The sequence below is a fragment of the Saccoglossus kowalevskii genome, chromosome 20, assembly GCF_978046115.1.
Source record: "Saccoglossus kowalevskii chromosome 20, keSacKowa6.1, whole genome shotgun sequence".
NCBI classification, from domain to species: domain Eukaryota; kingdom Metazoa; phylum Hemichordata; class Enteropneusta; family Harrimaniidae; genus Saccoglossus; species Saccoglossus kowalevskii.
In genome coordinates, this window is record NC_140660.1 from 30255645 (window position 1) to 30271360 (window position 15716).

The window sequence follows — 15716 nt, forward strand, 5'->3', positions numbered from 1 at the left end:
GAATTGAGTCCCTAGCAACGATAACAACACATGCTAAAAACACAAAGATAGGAAAGTCGTCACCTGTGCACGTGTGGGAATTGAGTCCCTAGCAACGATAACAACACATGCTAAAAACACAAATATAAGAAAGTCGTCACCTGTGCACGTGTGGGAATGGAGTCCCTAGCAACGATAACAACACATGCTAAAAACACAAAGATAAGAAAGTCGTCACCTGTGCACGTGCGGGAATTGAGTCCCTAGCAACGATAACAACACATGCTAAAAACACAAAGATAGGAAAGTCGTCACCTGTGCACGTGTGGGAATTGAGTCCCTAGCAACGATAACAACACATGCTAAAAACACAAAGATAGGAAAGTCGTCACCTGTGCACGTGTGGGAATTGAGTCCCTAGCAACGATAACAACACATGCTAAAAACACAAAGATAGGAAAGTCGTCACCTGTGCACGTGTGGGAATTGAGTCCCTAGCAACGACAACAACACATGCTAAAAACACAAAGATAGGAAAGTCGTCACATGTGCACATGTGGGAATTGAGTCCCTAGCAACGATAACAACACATGCTAAAAACACAAAGATAGGAAAGTCGTCACCTGTGCACGTGTGGGAATTGAGTCCCTAGCAACGATAACACATGCTAAAAACACAAAGATAGGAAAGTCGTCACATGTGCACATGTGGGAATTGAGTCCCTAGCAACGATAACAACACATGCTAAAAACACAAAGATAGGAAAGTCGTCACCTGTGCACGTGTGGGAATGGAGTCCCTAGCAACGATAACAACACATGCTAAAAACACAAAGATAGGAAAGTCATCACCTGTGCACGTGTGAGAATTGAGAACCTAGCAACGATAACAACACATGCTAAAAACACAAAGATAGGAAAGTCGTCACCTGTGCACGTGTGGGAATTGAGTCCCTAGCAACGATAACAACACATGCTAAAAACACAAAGATAGGAAAGTCGTCACCTGTGCACGTGTGGGAATTGAGTCCCTAGCAACGACAACAACACATGCTAAAAACACAAAGATAGAAAAGTCGTCACATGTGCACGTGTGGGAATTGAGTCCCAAGCAACGATAACAACACATGCTAAAAACACAAAGATAGGAAAGTTGTCACCTGTGCACGTGTGGGAATTGAGTCCCTAGCAACGATAACAACACATGCTAAAAACACAAAGATAGGAAAGTCGTCACATGTGCACGTGTGGGAATTGAGTCCCTAGCAACGATAACAACACATGCTAAAAACACAAAGATAGGAAAGTCGTCACCTGTGCACGTGCGGGAATTGAGTCCCTAGCAACGATAACAACACATGCTAAAAACACAAAGATAGGAAAGTCGTCACCTGTGCACGAGTGGGAATTGAGTCCCTAGCAACGATAACAACACATGCTAAAAACACAAAGATAAGAAAGTCGTCACCTGTGCACGTGTGGGAATGGAGTCCCTAGCAACGATAACAACACATGCTAAAAACACAAAGATAAGAAAGTCGTCACCTGTGCACGTGTGGGAATTGAGTCCCTAGCAACGATAACAACACATGCTAAAAACACAAAGATAGGAAAGTCGTCACCTGTGCACGTGAGGGAATTGAGTCCCTAGCAACGATAACAACACATGCTAAAAACACAAAGATAGGAAAGTCGTCACCTGTGCACGTGCGGGAATTGAGTCCCTAGCAACGATAACAACACATGCTAAAAACACAAAGATAGGAAAGTCGTCACCTGTGCACGTGTGGGAATTGAGTCCCTAGCAACGATAACAACACATGCTAAAAACACAAAGATAGGAAAGTCGTCACCTGTGCACGTGTGGGAATTGAGTCCCTAGCAACGATAACAACACATGCTAAAAACACAAATATAAGAAAGTCGTCACCTGTGCACGTGTGGGAATGGAGTCCCTAGCAACGATAACAACACATGCTAAAAACACAAAGATAAGAAAGTCGTCACCTGTGCACGTGCGGGAATTGAGTCCCTAGCAACGATAACAACACATGCTAAAAACACAAAGATAGGAAAGTCGTCACCTGTGCACGTGTGGGAATTGAGTCCCTAGCAACGATAACAACACATGCTAAAAACACAAAGATAGGAAAGTCGTCACCTGTGCACGTGTGGGAATTGAGTCCCTAGCAACGATAACAACACATGCTAAAAACACAAAGATAGGAAAGTCGTCACCTGTGCACGTGTGGGAATTGAGTCCCTAGCAACGACAACAACACATGCTAAAAACACAAAGATAGGAAAGTCGTCACATGTGCACATGTGGGAATTGAGTCCCTAGCAACGATAACAACACATGCTAAAAACACAAAGATAGGAAAGTCGTCACCTGTGCACGTGTGGGAATTGAGTCCCTAGCAACGATAACACATGCTAAAAACACAAAGATAGGAAAGTCGTCACATGTGCACATGTGGGAATTGAGTCCCTAGCAACGATAACAACACATGCTAAAAACACAAAGATAGGAAAGTCGTCACCTGTGCACGTGTGGGAATGGAGTCCCTAGCAACGATAACAACACATGCTAAAAACACAAAGATAGGAAAGTCATCACCTGTGCACGTGTGAGAATTGAGAACCTAGCAACGATAACAACACATGCTAAAAACACAAAGATAGGAAAGTCGTCACCTGTGCACGTGTGGGAATTGAGTCCCTAGCAACGATAACAACACATGCTAAAAACACAAAGATAGGAAAGTCGTCACCTGTGCACGTGTGGGAATGGAGTCCCTAGCAACGACAACAACACATGCTAAAAACACAAAGATAGAAAAGTCGTCACATGTGCACGTGTGGGAATTGAGTCCCAAGCAACGATAACAACACATGCTAAAAACACAAAGATAGGAAAGTTGTCACCTGTGCACGTGTGGGAATTGAGTCCCTAGCAACGATAACAACACATGCTAAAAACACAAAGATAGGAAAGTCGTCACCTGTGCACGTGTGGGAATTGAGTCCCTAGCAACGATAACAACACATGCTAAAAACACAAAGATAGGAAAGTCGTCACCTGTGCACGTGTGGGAATTGAGTCCCTAGCAACGATAACAACACATGCTAAAAACACAAAGATAGGAAAGTCGTCACCTGTGCACGTGTGGGAATTGAGTCCCTAGCAACGATAACAACACATGCTAAAAACACAAAGATAGGAAAGTCGTCACCTGTGCACGTGTGGGAATTGAGTCCCTAGCAACGATAACAACACATGCTAAAAACACAAAGATAGGAAAGTCGTCACCTGTGCACGTGTGGGAATTGAGTCCCTAGCAACGATAACAACACATGCTAAAAACACAAAGATAGGAAAGTCGTCACCTGTGCACGTGTGGGAATTGAGTCCCTAGCAACGATAACAACACATGCTAAAAACACAAAGATAGGAAAGTCGTCACCTGTGCACGTGTGGGAATTGAGTCCCTAGCAACGATAACAACACATGCTAAAAACACAAAGATAAGAAAGTCGTCACATGTGCACGTGTGGGAATTGAGTCCCTAGCAACGATAACAACACATGCTAAAAACACAAAGATAGGAAAGTCGTCACCTGCGCACGTGCGGGAATTGAGTCCCTAGCAACGATAACAACACATGCTAAAAACACAAAGATAGGAAAGTCGTCACCTGTGCACGTGAGGGAATTGAGTCCCTAGCAACGATAACAACACATGCTAAAAACACAAAGATAGGAAAGTCGTCACCTGTACACGTGTGGGAATTGAGTCCCTAGCAACGATAACAACACATGCTAAAAACACAACGATAGGAAAGTCGTCACCTGTGCACGTGTGGGAATTGAGTCCCTAGCAACGATAACAACACATGCTAAAAACACAAAGATAGGAAAGTCGTCACCTGTGCACGTGTGGGAATTGAGTCCCTAGCAACGATAACAACACATGCTAAAAACACAAAGATAGGAAAGTCGTCACCTGTGCACGTGCGGGAATTGAGTCCCTAGCAACGATAACAACACATGCTAAAAACACAAAGATTCAGGGGTACATGCTTGTTTGTAAACAATGACACGCTATGACCATCTGACACATGTGCAGGTGACAACTCCCTTACTTTAAAATATGTAGTCTTTTTCTATAGGACAATTCATCTATTTTTTGAGGGTATTCATGTGACCTCAGTTGTTTGAAATCTTTCCATGCAATGCATTATCTACAAGATGACAGAAAATGTCATCATACGAACTGGCTGTGTAAATATAGTACAATAACTGATTTTGTGTAAGACTTTTATTCTGTACAGAAAATCAAAACATTACATACAAATTTTAAAAATAGAAGTTTGATTTGACCAGGAATCAAAAGGGAATATTGTTTGGCATTTTGGTTGATTACATTTTCTTCACTGTGACTAACTTGTAAATTTTTATGACAAATTTATGTTTGCAAATTTGTTATTTCTAACCCCCCCCCCTCCAGGATTTCAAGTGGTCTACCTCTAAACCGGTGGGACCTTCCAATAAAGTTTTAGAAACGAGACGTGAAATAGTAATTTATTTCTACGATTATTGCCGTCAAGTTTGCGTCTGGCGTGTTCAGCAGTTTATAATACGCGAACACAAGATTGGTTGAGAATGAATTGCAGAAGAAATCGATGAAGTCAAGTTTGGAGAACGAAGATACAACAGATGACGTGTACGGTGTGTCGGGCAATGTTGACTGGTCGTCATTTGCGTTGATAAAATACAAAACTAACGTGACATCTTTCTGTATTAAATTCATGATTACGATCGAAATAACCTGAAAAAGGAAGTCTATAAACTCTACGTTACCTTACTTTCAAGTAGTTGTCATGTGAGTCTCCGATTTGTCGCACATCGGTCAGTTATTCGACATCACAATCAATAAAGAGTCAATATACTCTGATAGTCCAAATTCAACTGTGTTTTCTTCGTAGAAATCGAAAACTGAGTACTTCATCATGACTTCCGGGTCGTGAGATTTAAAATCTACGAACACTGTTAAAAATGGCGCCGGTACTAAATATGTTTGTTTTGTCATTGTTTCCTCCAACAGTCGCAGTGGCTGTCGTTTCCATACGGTCGTCAGGGGTAACGTAAAAACGTAAAAACGTAAAACTATTATTGCAAAATTATGTTTTGGGAGATTTATTGTTGCACACAATGTGTCGGTGATATAATCGTGTTTCTTAGAGTTTTCAAACAACATTGTGTGGATAATGATAGTAAAAACTGATCTACCAAATTAGACACGTACTGATTAATCTAATAATCACATAAACCTAGAATATAATCTAACTGTTATCGACAATTCAGCGCGACCTTAATAGGGGAGGGGTCGTTATACTGTATGTTGAGAGGGTTCTGTTCACCCCTAATCATACGGTTTATTGTTGTTAAACATACGGGTTATACACGGGGTTATCACTTCTCTGTGCAGACATGTATTATTTCTATGGCACAGTGAATTTCATGTTTTTTCTGTGCACTATTGATATAGTGAAAATACATCTTTAGTGACTTTATTGTATATTTTATTGTATTCTAGGGAGTCTTGTATTGTTTACCCCCTAGCTACTTCTAGAGAAGTGCAATACGTGTATGTTTAGAAGCGTGTAGTATTTATTTACTTTCGTACAGGTTCAAAACCAGATACCGGAAAAACTGAATAAAATGCGTCGCCGGATGCGCTCACTGGTTGCGAAAGTTGTGAGCTAGGTGTTTTTTTTCTCGTCCGATATATCATATCTTTATGAATGACGTCATTCCTTATTAATGCGCTTAAAGGGGCATTGAACTGTAGATTTCAGGGTTTATTTCACGAACTTAATGTGATTTTAATCAAGTCTGAACAAAAATTTGAACTTTCCTACCAGCCTATTGTTTTTTATAACGATTTAAAAAGACACGCAAAGCAGACGACGTTTGCCCCATTTCCTATGGAGAGCCGCTGCTGGGGGTCTATTGTTTCAGTGACGTGGTGAATGAACCACCCTGATTGGTCGACGCTATAGCGAGGGGGGCAAGGGGGGTACAGTTTTACGGGAAATGAAAAGGGCTTTTTACAATTTACAAGGAAAAAAAAGACGTTTTTACAGTTTACAGTGAAAATTGAATTTTGCAGTGAATGGTATCATCTAGTCGTTTTACAGTTTCGAAAATGTAATTTCCCTGGATTATTCTTTACGACTTTTTTTATTTGGATGTAAATTCTTGTACGTACCGAGAAAAATGACACATTTTTACAGTGTACGAAAAAAAATATTTGATTGATTACGTTGTACGTCTAGCCTGTGATTACAGAATCACGGAATTTATTTTTTCAATTTACGTTGTACGAACAAAAAATATTGCAATTACGTTGAACGAAAATAACCCTTGCCCCCTCTCTATAGTCTACGTTTTCACTGTATTGCTTGCCAAACTTTTAGTGTTATCGATAAAATAATGACAGATTCAAGCGACTATGATTATGACAGCTCTAGTGAAACTGAAATTGTGGTGGATAGTGTCTGTGTTGTCAAACCCTACCAGTTTGAGCCGAAATACTGGCCTGGAGAGGAAAGAGAGAGTAGCAATGACACGGACACTGACAGCCAGAGTGGTGACTCGGATATGGAGGAAACTGGCGACATCGAGAGGCTAAATACGACAGACTGGTGTACTTGTGAAAATTGCTTGCCGATGTCATCGTCTGTAGAGTGTATTTGTTGTCAGGAAATGTCGGGATTGGATGTAAAATTAGAACGTAAGCAATGTTTTTATTTGTTGTTTTTTTCGCTCAAGAGATCGATCGCATTCGCGTTTCTGCATTACAACCAGCCTTTGCATTTTCGGGTCGGTCATCAACATATATATCCCTGTATATATTGTATGTAAATCAGTACAAATCACGACTTTATACCTAGTTTTAACGGAAAATATTTGCTTTATCGTTATTTTGGTTTTGATTTATAAACGCCGTAATCGTATCTCCGGCGAGACGCGACAATAATTTTTTTGGCGAAACAACTGGGCCTCACACTTTTTGAAAGACCTGTGAGTGGACGCATTTATTCGTGTCAAATGTCCATTGACAAATCTATTATCCATTGTTGTATTGTCGACTATTATACGGTTGATAAATTGTTATATTATACATTTTAGTTACTGTCGTCAGCTTTGTTTTTTTATTCACAAGTTTTCGATCGTGCAAGTACACAGATTCGCTAGGCCAAGTCGATGTATTTCTATAACTATTTCGAAAAAATGAAATAATAGTACCCTTTTACACTTTTCTCAATAGATTACAACTGTATATGTGAGCACGAGGAGTTTGATTTCGTGTGCCTTTATCTTGCTCTGTTAAGAACTGTATTGGTAAGGCTATATGATTTAAGAAAAGAACCTCTGACGGATCCCATTGTAAACAGGTAAATATATTTATGTTTGTTATATTTCTCATACATTTACTTATTCCATATATCGATTAAAGGGCCTATATTATTCACATTCGTTTCATAGTCGTGTAAAGTGTTTGGTTTATTACTGAATACAAATATTGGATATTTGCAGGACGTACAGATGGGCTGCCTACACACAATTTACATACTGGATTTATAACAAACTTGGAAGCAATGTCAGACGAGTAATACCATCCTGTGTTGTCTGGGCAGTGAGGAAGGCATCTCAGAAGCCAGTGGAGACTACACAGGATTTAAAGAATCGTACTGATTTATATGTAACCTTATGATATTTATTTATTATTAAAATGTTCATATACTGTGATTGATTTATTGTCATAATTTATTGTCGTACAATGTTAGCAATAACCGCCCAGATAAAACAAAATTTGATGCACTACAAAAAAGGCAAGTTGTGTCTGGTAAAGTTGGTCAAAATAAGAAAATTCCTCAGTTGAAACAAATGAATAATTAATGTGTAAGACCCATTCTCGGCCCTCTCTCCAAAATTTAGGTTTTACTTGCTGGAAATTATATCACAAGGGGCGATTTAAACATTAAAACAATGGTTTGGGAAAAACTGTAATTGTAGGGCCTGTTTGACAAAACGTGAAGCCCTATACATAAATTAAAACGTACTGCAACAGTAGTGTAGTTATTTTACAGGTATGATACAACCACGGGCTCATCGAATATAACAAAAATACATTATATGTAGTAGTTAAAACATGACTAGTTGAATCTGGTAACATGTGCATGTACAACATCTGCTACCTTTGGTTTTGGGACGGGTGCAATATTTGCAGGCAAGTCTGGTAATTTGCTATCAACTCCAGTGATTCCATTCTGTCTTCTTTCTATCACGGCCTTTATCATCTCTGATACATGTGGAGATGATTTAGCCTCTTTAATTGGTTTAACTACCCAGTGTATTCTGTTCTTTGGAAATACCACGTGATATCTTAGTTGGCTTTCATTGTCACCAGATTTAATGGATGCCTGTTTTCTATTACAGCGGTTGTTGTTGTCTAATGCAGCGAGTTGTACGCATGCGTGCAACCATATCTGTAAATAATACAAATAGTTAAGTTATTAGTATATGACATGCATAGAAATTTATTTTTTTATTTTTATAGTGTTTTGAGGGTGGGTTTTATATTGTTATTAGAGAGAAGTCTGTATACTCCCCGAGAAGTCTTTTTCTATGACATGGCATTGCATATACATGTACATGTACTTTACAATACGAGTATATGTACACTAATAACATTAATGGGTTATATTGGCTTGCTAATACTGAAACTAAAATAAACACTCTACCTTTGTAGCTGAAATGTTGTCTCTTGGGACAGTATTTTGTCAATAAGAAATGAAATACTTCCAAACCACCAGTGTGACAAAATTCAGTCAACTGTGTTGCTGCCTCCAATATTCTTTTATCGCAAACCACATCCACCAGTGTCTGGTGTGCTGGTTCACCCGCGTTGAGCCATCTGGTTTTACTTCAATCATCCTGTGTCAATGGGAGGTGGGGAGTGGGGTGATCGCATTCATGGAAATATTTATATCCACTCTAACTATGGACATCCGTTGTGTGATTAACAATATATATATCCATTTCTCTTTCAATATTTCTGCATTTTCATTGCATGTTGCGGCACTCCATCACATGTGATTGAACACAGACTGGATCCAAGGTGATAGTTTTGCGTACTTTTTCTTCTTCGCAAATTCAGAGAGTCGCTTGATGACGGATGTTGCAAGGTGCCATACATCAAATTGATGTGATATATGGGGATAGTCCTTCTTCATTGTCGACTTAATTTGAATGTGGCGATCGGTTGCAACGGTTTTCACGTCTATGTCGTCTTCAGTTATCCTATCAAGAGTTGTGACGAAGCCTAACTTTTCCATTGCGACAGAAATTCCTGCTTGTGTTACCTAGGTAACAGAAAAGTCAACAACCTTTTCGCTGTACATGACCATGAAACTGTATGTTCCATACTTGGCACTGTACCCTGGCCAATCACACCGACCGTCACCTGAATGCTTTATAATTGCTTGTTTTCTGAGTTCAGTTTTCACTCTCATGGATTCAGCTTGCCAGAAGATGTCAATTACTGGGAATAAATAACTTCTCTGGATAGAATGGAAAGTGTTTGGACTCATGAACTGCAGGTTGGCGAACGAGAAACATTGTGCAAAGCGACTGTATGAACTCGCACTAAATGGAATGCATGCTGCCAGTTGAAGATTACCTGAAGCCATTTTCTTGTGAATTAGTTGCCACACTTCATCGTGAAAATTACAACAAATTGTCCTAACTGTCAGTAGTGTCCCTTGAATGGTTTTGTATTTTTCAATGACAGCTTCCCCCACACCGTTGACACTTTAGGAAACATTGGTCGAGACAGCTTTCAAATACTATGAATTTTCTTTGCTCTTGAGAACTTGTTTCTAATTACTGTAATGATTTTGACGTGATTAATTAGAATAAAGTACCTGTTTATACAACTTTCGTACTTGTCTATTTTCGCTTGATATTCTCCTTTTTTTGGATGGTGGAAGATGTTAAAATAACGTAGGGACAGCGTCAGACCTCAGTTTTCTTTTATGGGTTGTGCGAAGAACTTCATGCTGGAAAAATGGAATAACTAAGTTTATTAGTAGAGCAGTTGTCATAGAGATACATGTACTGTATTTACACTATTAAAAGTACATCTCTATTTCAGGTCTAGTACCATATTTACTATATTAGTAGAGCAGTTGTCATAGAGATACATGTACTGTATTAGTATCATAAGAAGTACATCTATATTTCAGGTCTAGTACCATATATACTTTATTAGTAGAGCAGTTGTCATAGAGATACATGTACTGTATTAGTATCATAAGAAGTACATCTATATTTCAGGTCTAGTACCATATTTACTTTATTAGTAGAGCAGTTGTCATAGAGATACATGTACTGTATTAGTATCATAAGAAGTACATCTATATTTCAGGTCTAGTACCATATTTACTTTATTAGTAGAGCAGTTGTCATAGAGATACTTGTACTGTATTAGTATCATAGGAAGTACATCTATATTTCAGGTCTAGTACCATATTTACTATATTAGTAGAGCAGTTGTCATAGAGATATATGTACTGTATTAGTATCATAAGAAGTACATCTATATTTCAGGTCTAGTATCATATTTACTTTATTAGTAGAGCAGTTGTCATAGAGATACATGTACTGTATTAGTATCATAAGAAGTACATCTATATTTCAGGTCTAGTACCATATTTACTATATTAGTAGAGCAGTTGTCATAGAGATACATGTACTGTATTAGTATCATAAGAAGTACATCTATATTTCAGGTCTAGTAGCATATTTACTTTATTAGTAGAGCAGTTGTCATAGAGATACTTGTACTGTATTAGTATCATAAGAAGTACATCTATATTTCAGGTCTAGTAGCATATTTACTTTATTAGTAGAGCAGTTGTCATAGAGATACTTGTACTGTATTAGTATCATAAGAAGTACATCTATATTTCAGGTCTAGTACCATATTTACTTTATTAGTAGAGCAGTTGTCATAGAGATACATGTACTGTATTAGTATCATAAGAAGTACATCTATATTTCAGGTCTAGTAGCATATTTACTTTATTAGTAGAGCAGTTGTCATAGAGATACTTGTACTGTATTAGTATCATAAGAAGTACATCTATATTTCAGGTCTAGTACCATATTTACTTTATTAGTAGAGCAGTTGTCATAGAGATACTTGTACTGTATTAGTATCATTAGAAGTACATCTATATTTCAGGTCTAGTAGTATATTTACTTTATTAGTAGAGCAGTTGTCATAGAGATACATGTACTGTATTAGTATCATAAGAAGTACATCTATATTTCAGGTCTAGTACCATATTTACTTTATTAGTAGAACAGTTGTCATAGAGATGCTTGTACTGTATTAGTATCATAAGAAGTACATCTATATTTCAGGTCTCGTACCATATTTACTTTATTAGTAGAGCAGTTGTCATAGAGATACTTGTACTGTATTAGTATCATAAGAAGTACATCTATATTTCAGGTATAGTACCATATTTACTTTATTAGTAGAGCAGTTGTCATAGAGATACATGTACTGTATTAGTATCATAAGAAGTACATCTATATTTCAGGTCTAGTAGCATATTTACTTTATTAGTAGAGCAGTTGTCATAGAGATACTTGTACTGTATTAGTATCATAAGAAGTACATCTATATTTCAGGTCTAGTACCATATTTACTTTATTAGTAGAACAGTTGTCATAGAGATGCTTGTACTGTATTAGTATCATAAGAAGTACATCTATATTTCAGGTCTAGTATTATATTTACTTTATTAGTAGAGCAGTTGTCATAGAGATACTTGTACTGTATTAGTATCATAAGAAGTACATCTATATTTCAGGTCTAGTAGTATATTTACTTTATTAGTAGAGCAGTTGTCTTAGAGATACTTGTACTGTATTATTATCATAATAAGTACATCTATATTTCAGGTCTAGTACCATATTTACTTTATTAGTAGAGCAGTTGTCATAGAGATACTTGTACTGTATTAGTATCATAAGAAGTACATCTATATTTCAGGTCTAGTACCATATTTACTTTATTAGTAGAACAGTTGTCATAGAGATGTTTGTACTGTATTAGTATCATAAGAAGTACATCTATATTTCAGGTCTCGTACCATATTTACTTTATTAGTAGAACAGTTGTCATAGAGATGCTTGTACTGTATTAGTATCATAAGAAGTACATCTATATTTCAGGTCTAGTACCATATTTACTTTATTAGTAGAGCAGTTGTCATAGAGATACTTGTACTGTATTAGTATCATAAGAAGTACATCTATATTTCAGGTCTAGTGCCATATTTACTTTATTAGTAGAGCAGTTGTCTTAGAGATACTTGTACTGTATTAGTATCATAAGAAGTACATCTATATTTCAGGTCTAGTACCATATTTACTTTATTAGTAGAGCAGTTGTCATAGAGATACTTGTACTGTATTAGTATCATAAGAAGTACATCTATATTTCAGGTCTAGTACCATATTTACTTTATTAGTAGAACAGTTGTCATAGAGATGCTTGTACTGTATTAGTATCATAAGAAGTACATCTATATTTCAGGTCTCGTACCATATTTACTTTATTAGTAGAGCAGTTGTCATAGAGATACTTGTACTGTATTAGTATCATAAGAAGTACATCTATATTTCAGGTCTAGTACCATATTTACTTTATTAGTAGAGCAGTTGTCATAGAGATACATGTACTGTATTAGTATCATAAGAAGTACATCTATATTTCAGGTCTTGTACCATATTTACTTTATTAGTAGAGCAGTTGTCATAGAGATACATGTACTGTATTAGTATCATAAGAAGTACATCTATATTTCAGGTCTAGTACCATATTTACTTTATTAGTAGAGCAGTTGTCTTAGAGATACTTGTACTGTATTAGTATCATAAGAAGTACATCTATATTTCAGGTCTAGTACCATATTTACTTTATTAGTAGAGCAGTTGTCATAGAGATACTTGTACTGTATTAGTATCATAAGAAGTACATCTATATTTCAGGTCTAGTACCATATTTACTTTATTAGTAGAGCAGTTGTCATAGAGATACTTGTACTGTATTATTATCATAAGAAGTACATCTATATTTCAGGTCTAGTACCATATTTACTTTATTAGTAGAGCAGTTGTCATAGAGATACTTGTACTGTATTAGTATCATAAGAAGTACATCTATATTTCAGGTCTAGTACCATATTTACTTTATTAGTAGAGCATTTGTCATAGAGATACATGTACTTATTAGTATCATAAGGAGTACATCTATATTTCAGGTCTAGTAGTATATTTACTTTATTAGTAGAGCAGTTGTCATAGAGATAATTGTACTGTATTAGTATCATAAGAAGTACATCTATATTTCAGGTCTAGTAGTATATTTACTTTATTAGTAGAGCAGTTGTCATAGAGATACTTGTACTGTATTAGTATCATAAGAAGTACATCTATATTTCAGGTCTAGTACCATATTTACTTTATTAGTAAAGCAGTTGTCATAGAGATGCTTGTACTGTATTAGTATCATAAGAAGTACATCTATATACATTGATATGTATGCGGACGATCAAACTCTGTTATCGTCTGGACCAAGTATCAATGTAGTCACAAAGCGCATTAATGATGATGTTTGGCCAATTTTGCGTTGGGTTAATTGCAATTACATGTCAATCAACACATCTAAATCAAAATCTATGCTTGTTGGATCCCGTCAAAGGCTGAATAATAATGGCGAAGATTTTCTGGTTAACTTCAATGGTGAAATAATTAAAACAGTCAGTTTCGAAAAGTCGCTCGGGGTGGTTTTAGATAAAACTCTATCATGGGATCATCATGTTGATATGCTTTGTAAAAAGCTTAGCCAAAGAATTGGTGTTCTTATGAGAGTTCGCAGCTTCTTACTTATTTCCGTCAGAAGAACATTGTATTTTTCATTTATTCAGTCGTTATTGGACTATTGCTGTATAGTATGGGGAAATACAAGTCAATCAAATTTATGTCGGGTGTATAAGCTTCAGAAAAGGGCAGTTCGTGTGATTTCCTCTGACAACTTTAGCCAATCGTCGTTTGAACTGTTCAAAAAACATAGTATCTTGCCTATGAATTACAGAATTTCATATTTTCTAGGTATTGTAATGTATATGGCAACCAATGGCTTGGCGCCTTTATATATAAGTGAAATGTTCAGTCCTATCTCCCAAACCCACAAGTACAGTACACGTTCCTCTCTTAAAAATAATTTATGCATTACTAAATGGAAAACATCCATGGGTCAGAGGACGTTTCAGTATAGAGGGGTAACCCTATGGAATAACTTGCCATTCCATATCAGAAATTCAGTCTCTTTAGGCATTTTTAAGAAAACCTACAAAATTTATCTGAGTGAAAAATTTGTTGTAAATGGCTCAAGCCTATAGTGTGTATATTGTATTTTTTGTCCATACAGAGGGCCCAATGAAAATTACTTTATTGTATATTGGCCTACCCTCTTTAAATAATGTGTTAAATTAAATAAATATATTTCATGTCTCGTACCATATTTACTTTATTAGTAGAGCAGTTGTCATAGAGATACTTGTACTGTATTAGTATCATAAGAAGTACATCTATATTTCAGGTCTAGTACCATATTTACTTTATTAGTAGAGCATTTGTCATATAGCCACATGTACTGTATTTGCACTATTAAAAGTACATCTATATTTCTGGTCTAGTACCATATTTACTATATTAGTAGAGCAGTTGTCATAGAGATACTTGTACTGTATTTGTATCATAAGAAGTACATCTATATATCGAGTGATTAATGATATTAGTAATCATTCATATTCAAATGCATATAGTTTTTTATTTCAGTAAAATATACTTGTAATTGTATACTTATAATTGTTTCCTATCAATATCATAAGAAGTACATTTATATATAACAGGGAGATTAAATATAAAGAATAATAAAATAAAAATAAAAATTATATATACAATAGCATACATTTTCTGTGCATGGATTCTTTACATTAGAAGCATACTCTTGATGTCAGTTGGCAAGACAACGACTTTAGTTGATTTTAAAACTTTCTGTTTAAGGTAGCAAAGTAATTGAATACATCTATTGGACAACTAATGCACGTCCTATGTATTTACAGTCATACCCAATATTCCAGTAAATGGCGTCTGAAATGAATATGTATATACAGTATATATCATATATATATATCATTTTAAAATGCAGTCACTCATCCATTGGCTATAGTCGCCATTTTTGTTACCGGCATGATTTAGCAATGTTCACGTTGACTAATATTTTCGTGACTATCACTGACCACGAAAGAAGTTTGATCTAACGAAACAAATAATTATTATAACCCAATAACATATTCTGTTTTATGCATATATTTGAAATTAATTGCAGAGACTGTATATGCAATAGTATCTTGTAAGACATATATAACTCTGTGACGTCAATTAAATGACCACAGTAGCATGGTCTGATAGCATACTGTGTGTGTGTTGTTTTATTGCATGTCACTCAGTAATCTATTTTTGTAGTCATCTGTTGAGAATTGTCCTCTATAAATCCATGTTTCAAGGACACCATGTACGTTTCAA

The 15716-nt window shown here is 36.2% G+C and overlaps 1 protein-coding gene and 1 long non-coding RNA gene across 2 annotated transcripts in view; one reads left to right on the forward strand and one right to left on the reverse strand.

The window, feature by feature from the left end:
• The window catches only part of LOC146730206 (uncharacterized), a 29197-nt gene extending 24149 nt beyond the window's left edge, over window positions 1-5048 (reverse strand). The window contains exon 1 of the long non-coding RNA XR_014927924.1: window positions 4842-5048. This is a non-coding gene — a long non-coding RNA (uncharacterized LOC146730206). The remainder of the gene's footprint in view (window positions 1-4841) is intronic.
• A 1173-nt stretch (window positions 5049-6221) lies between these two features.
• LOC144356338 (P2X purinoceptor 7-like) lies at window positions 6222-7796 on the forward strand. Its single transcript, XM_085494295.1, has 3 exons — window positions 6222-6777; window positions 7315-7441; window positions 7584-7796. The coding sequence occupies exons 1-3, from the start codon at window positions 6477-6479 to the stop codon at window positions 7759-7761; spliced, it is 606 nt and encodes a 201-aa protein (XP_085350421.1). The 5' UTR covers window positions 6222-6476; the 3' UTR covers window positions 7762-7796.
• Window positions 7797-15716: the final 7920 nt, after the last annotated feature.

Coding starts and splice junctions, on each gene's coding strand:
- LOC144356338 (XM_085494295.1), top strand. CDS start 6,477: ATGACAGATTCAAGCGACTATGATTATGACAGCTCTAGTGAAACTGAA. Junction 6,778..7,314: donor ATTGGATGTAAAATTAGAAC/GTAAGCAATGTT, acceptor TTTTCTCAATAG/ATTACAACTGTATATGTGAG. Junction 7,442..7,583: donor ACGGATCCCATTGTAAACAG/GTAAATATATTT, acceptor GGATATTTGCAG/GACGTACAGATGGGCTGCCT.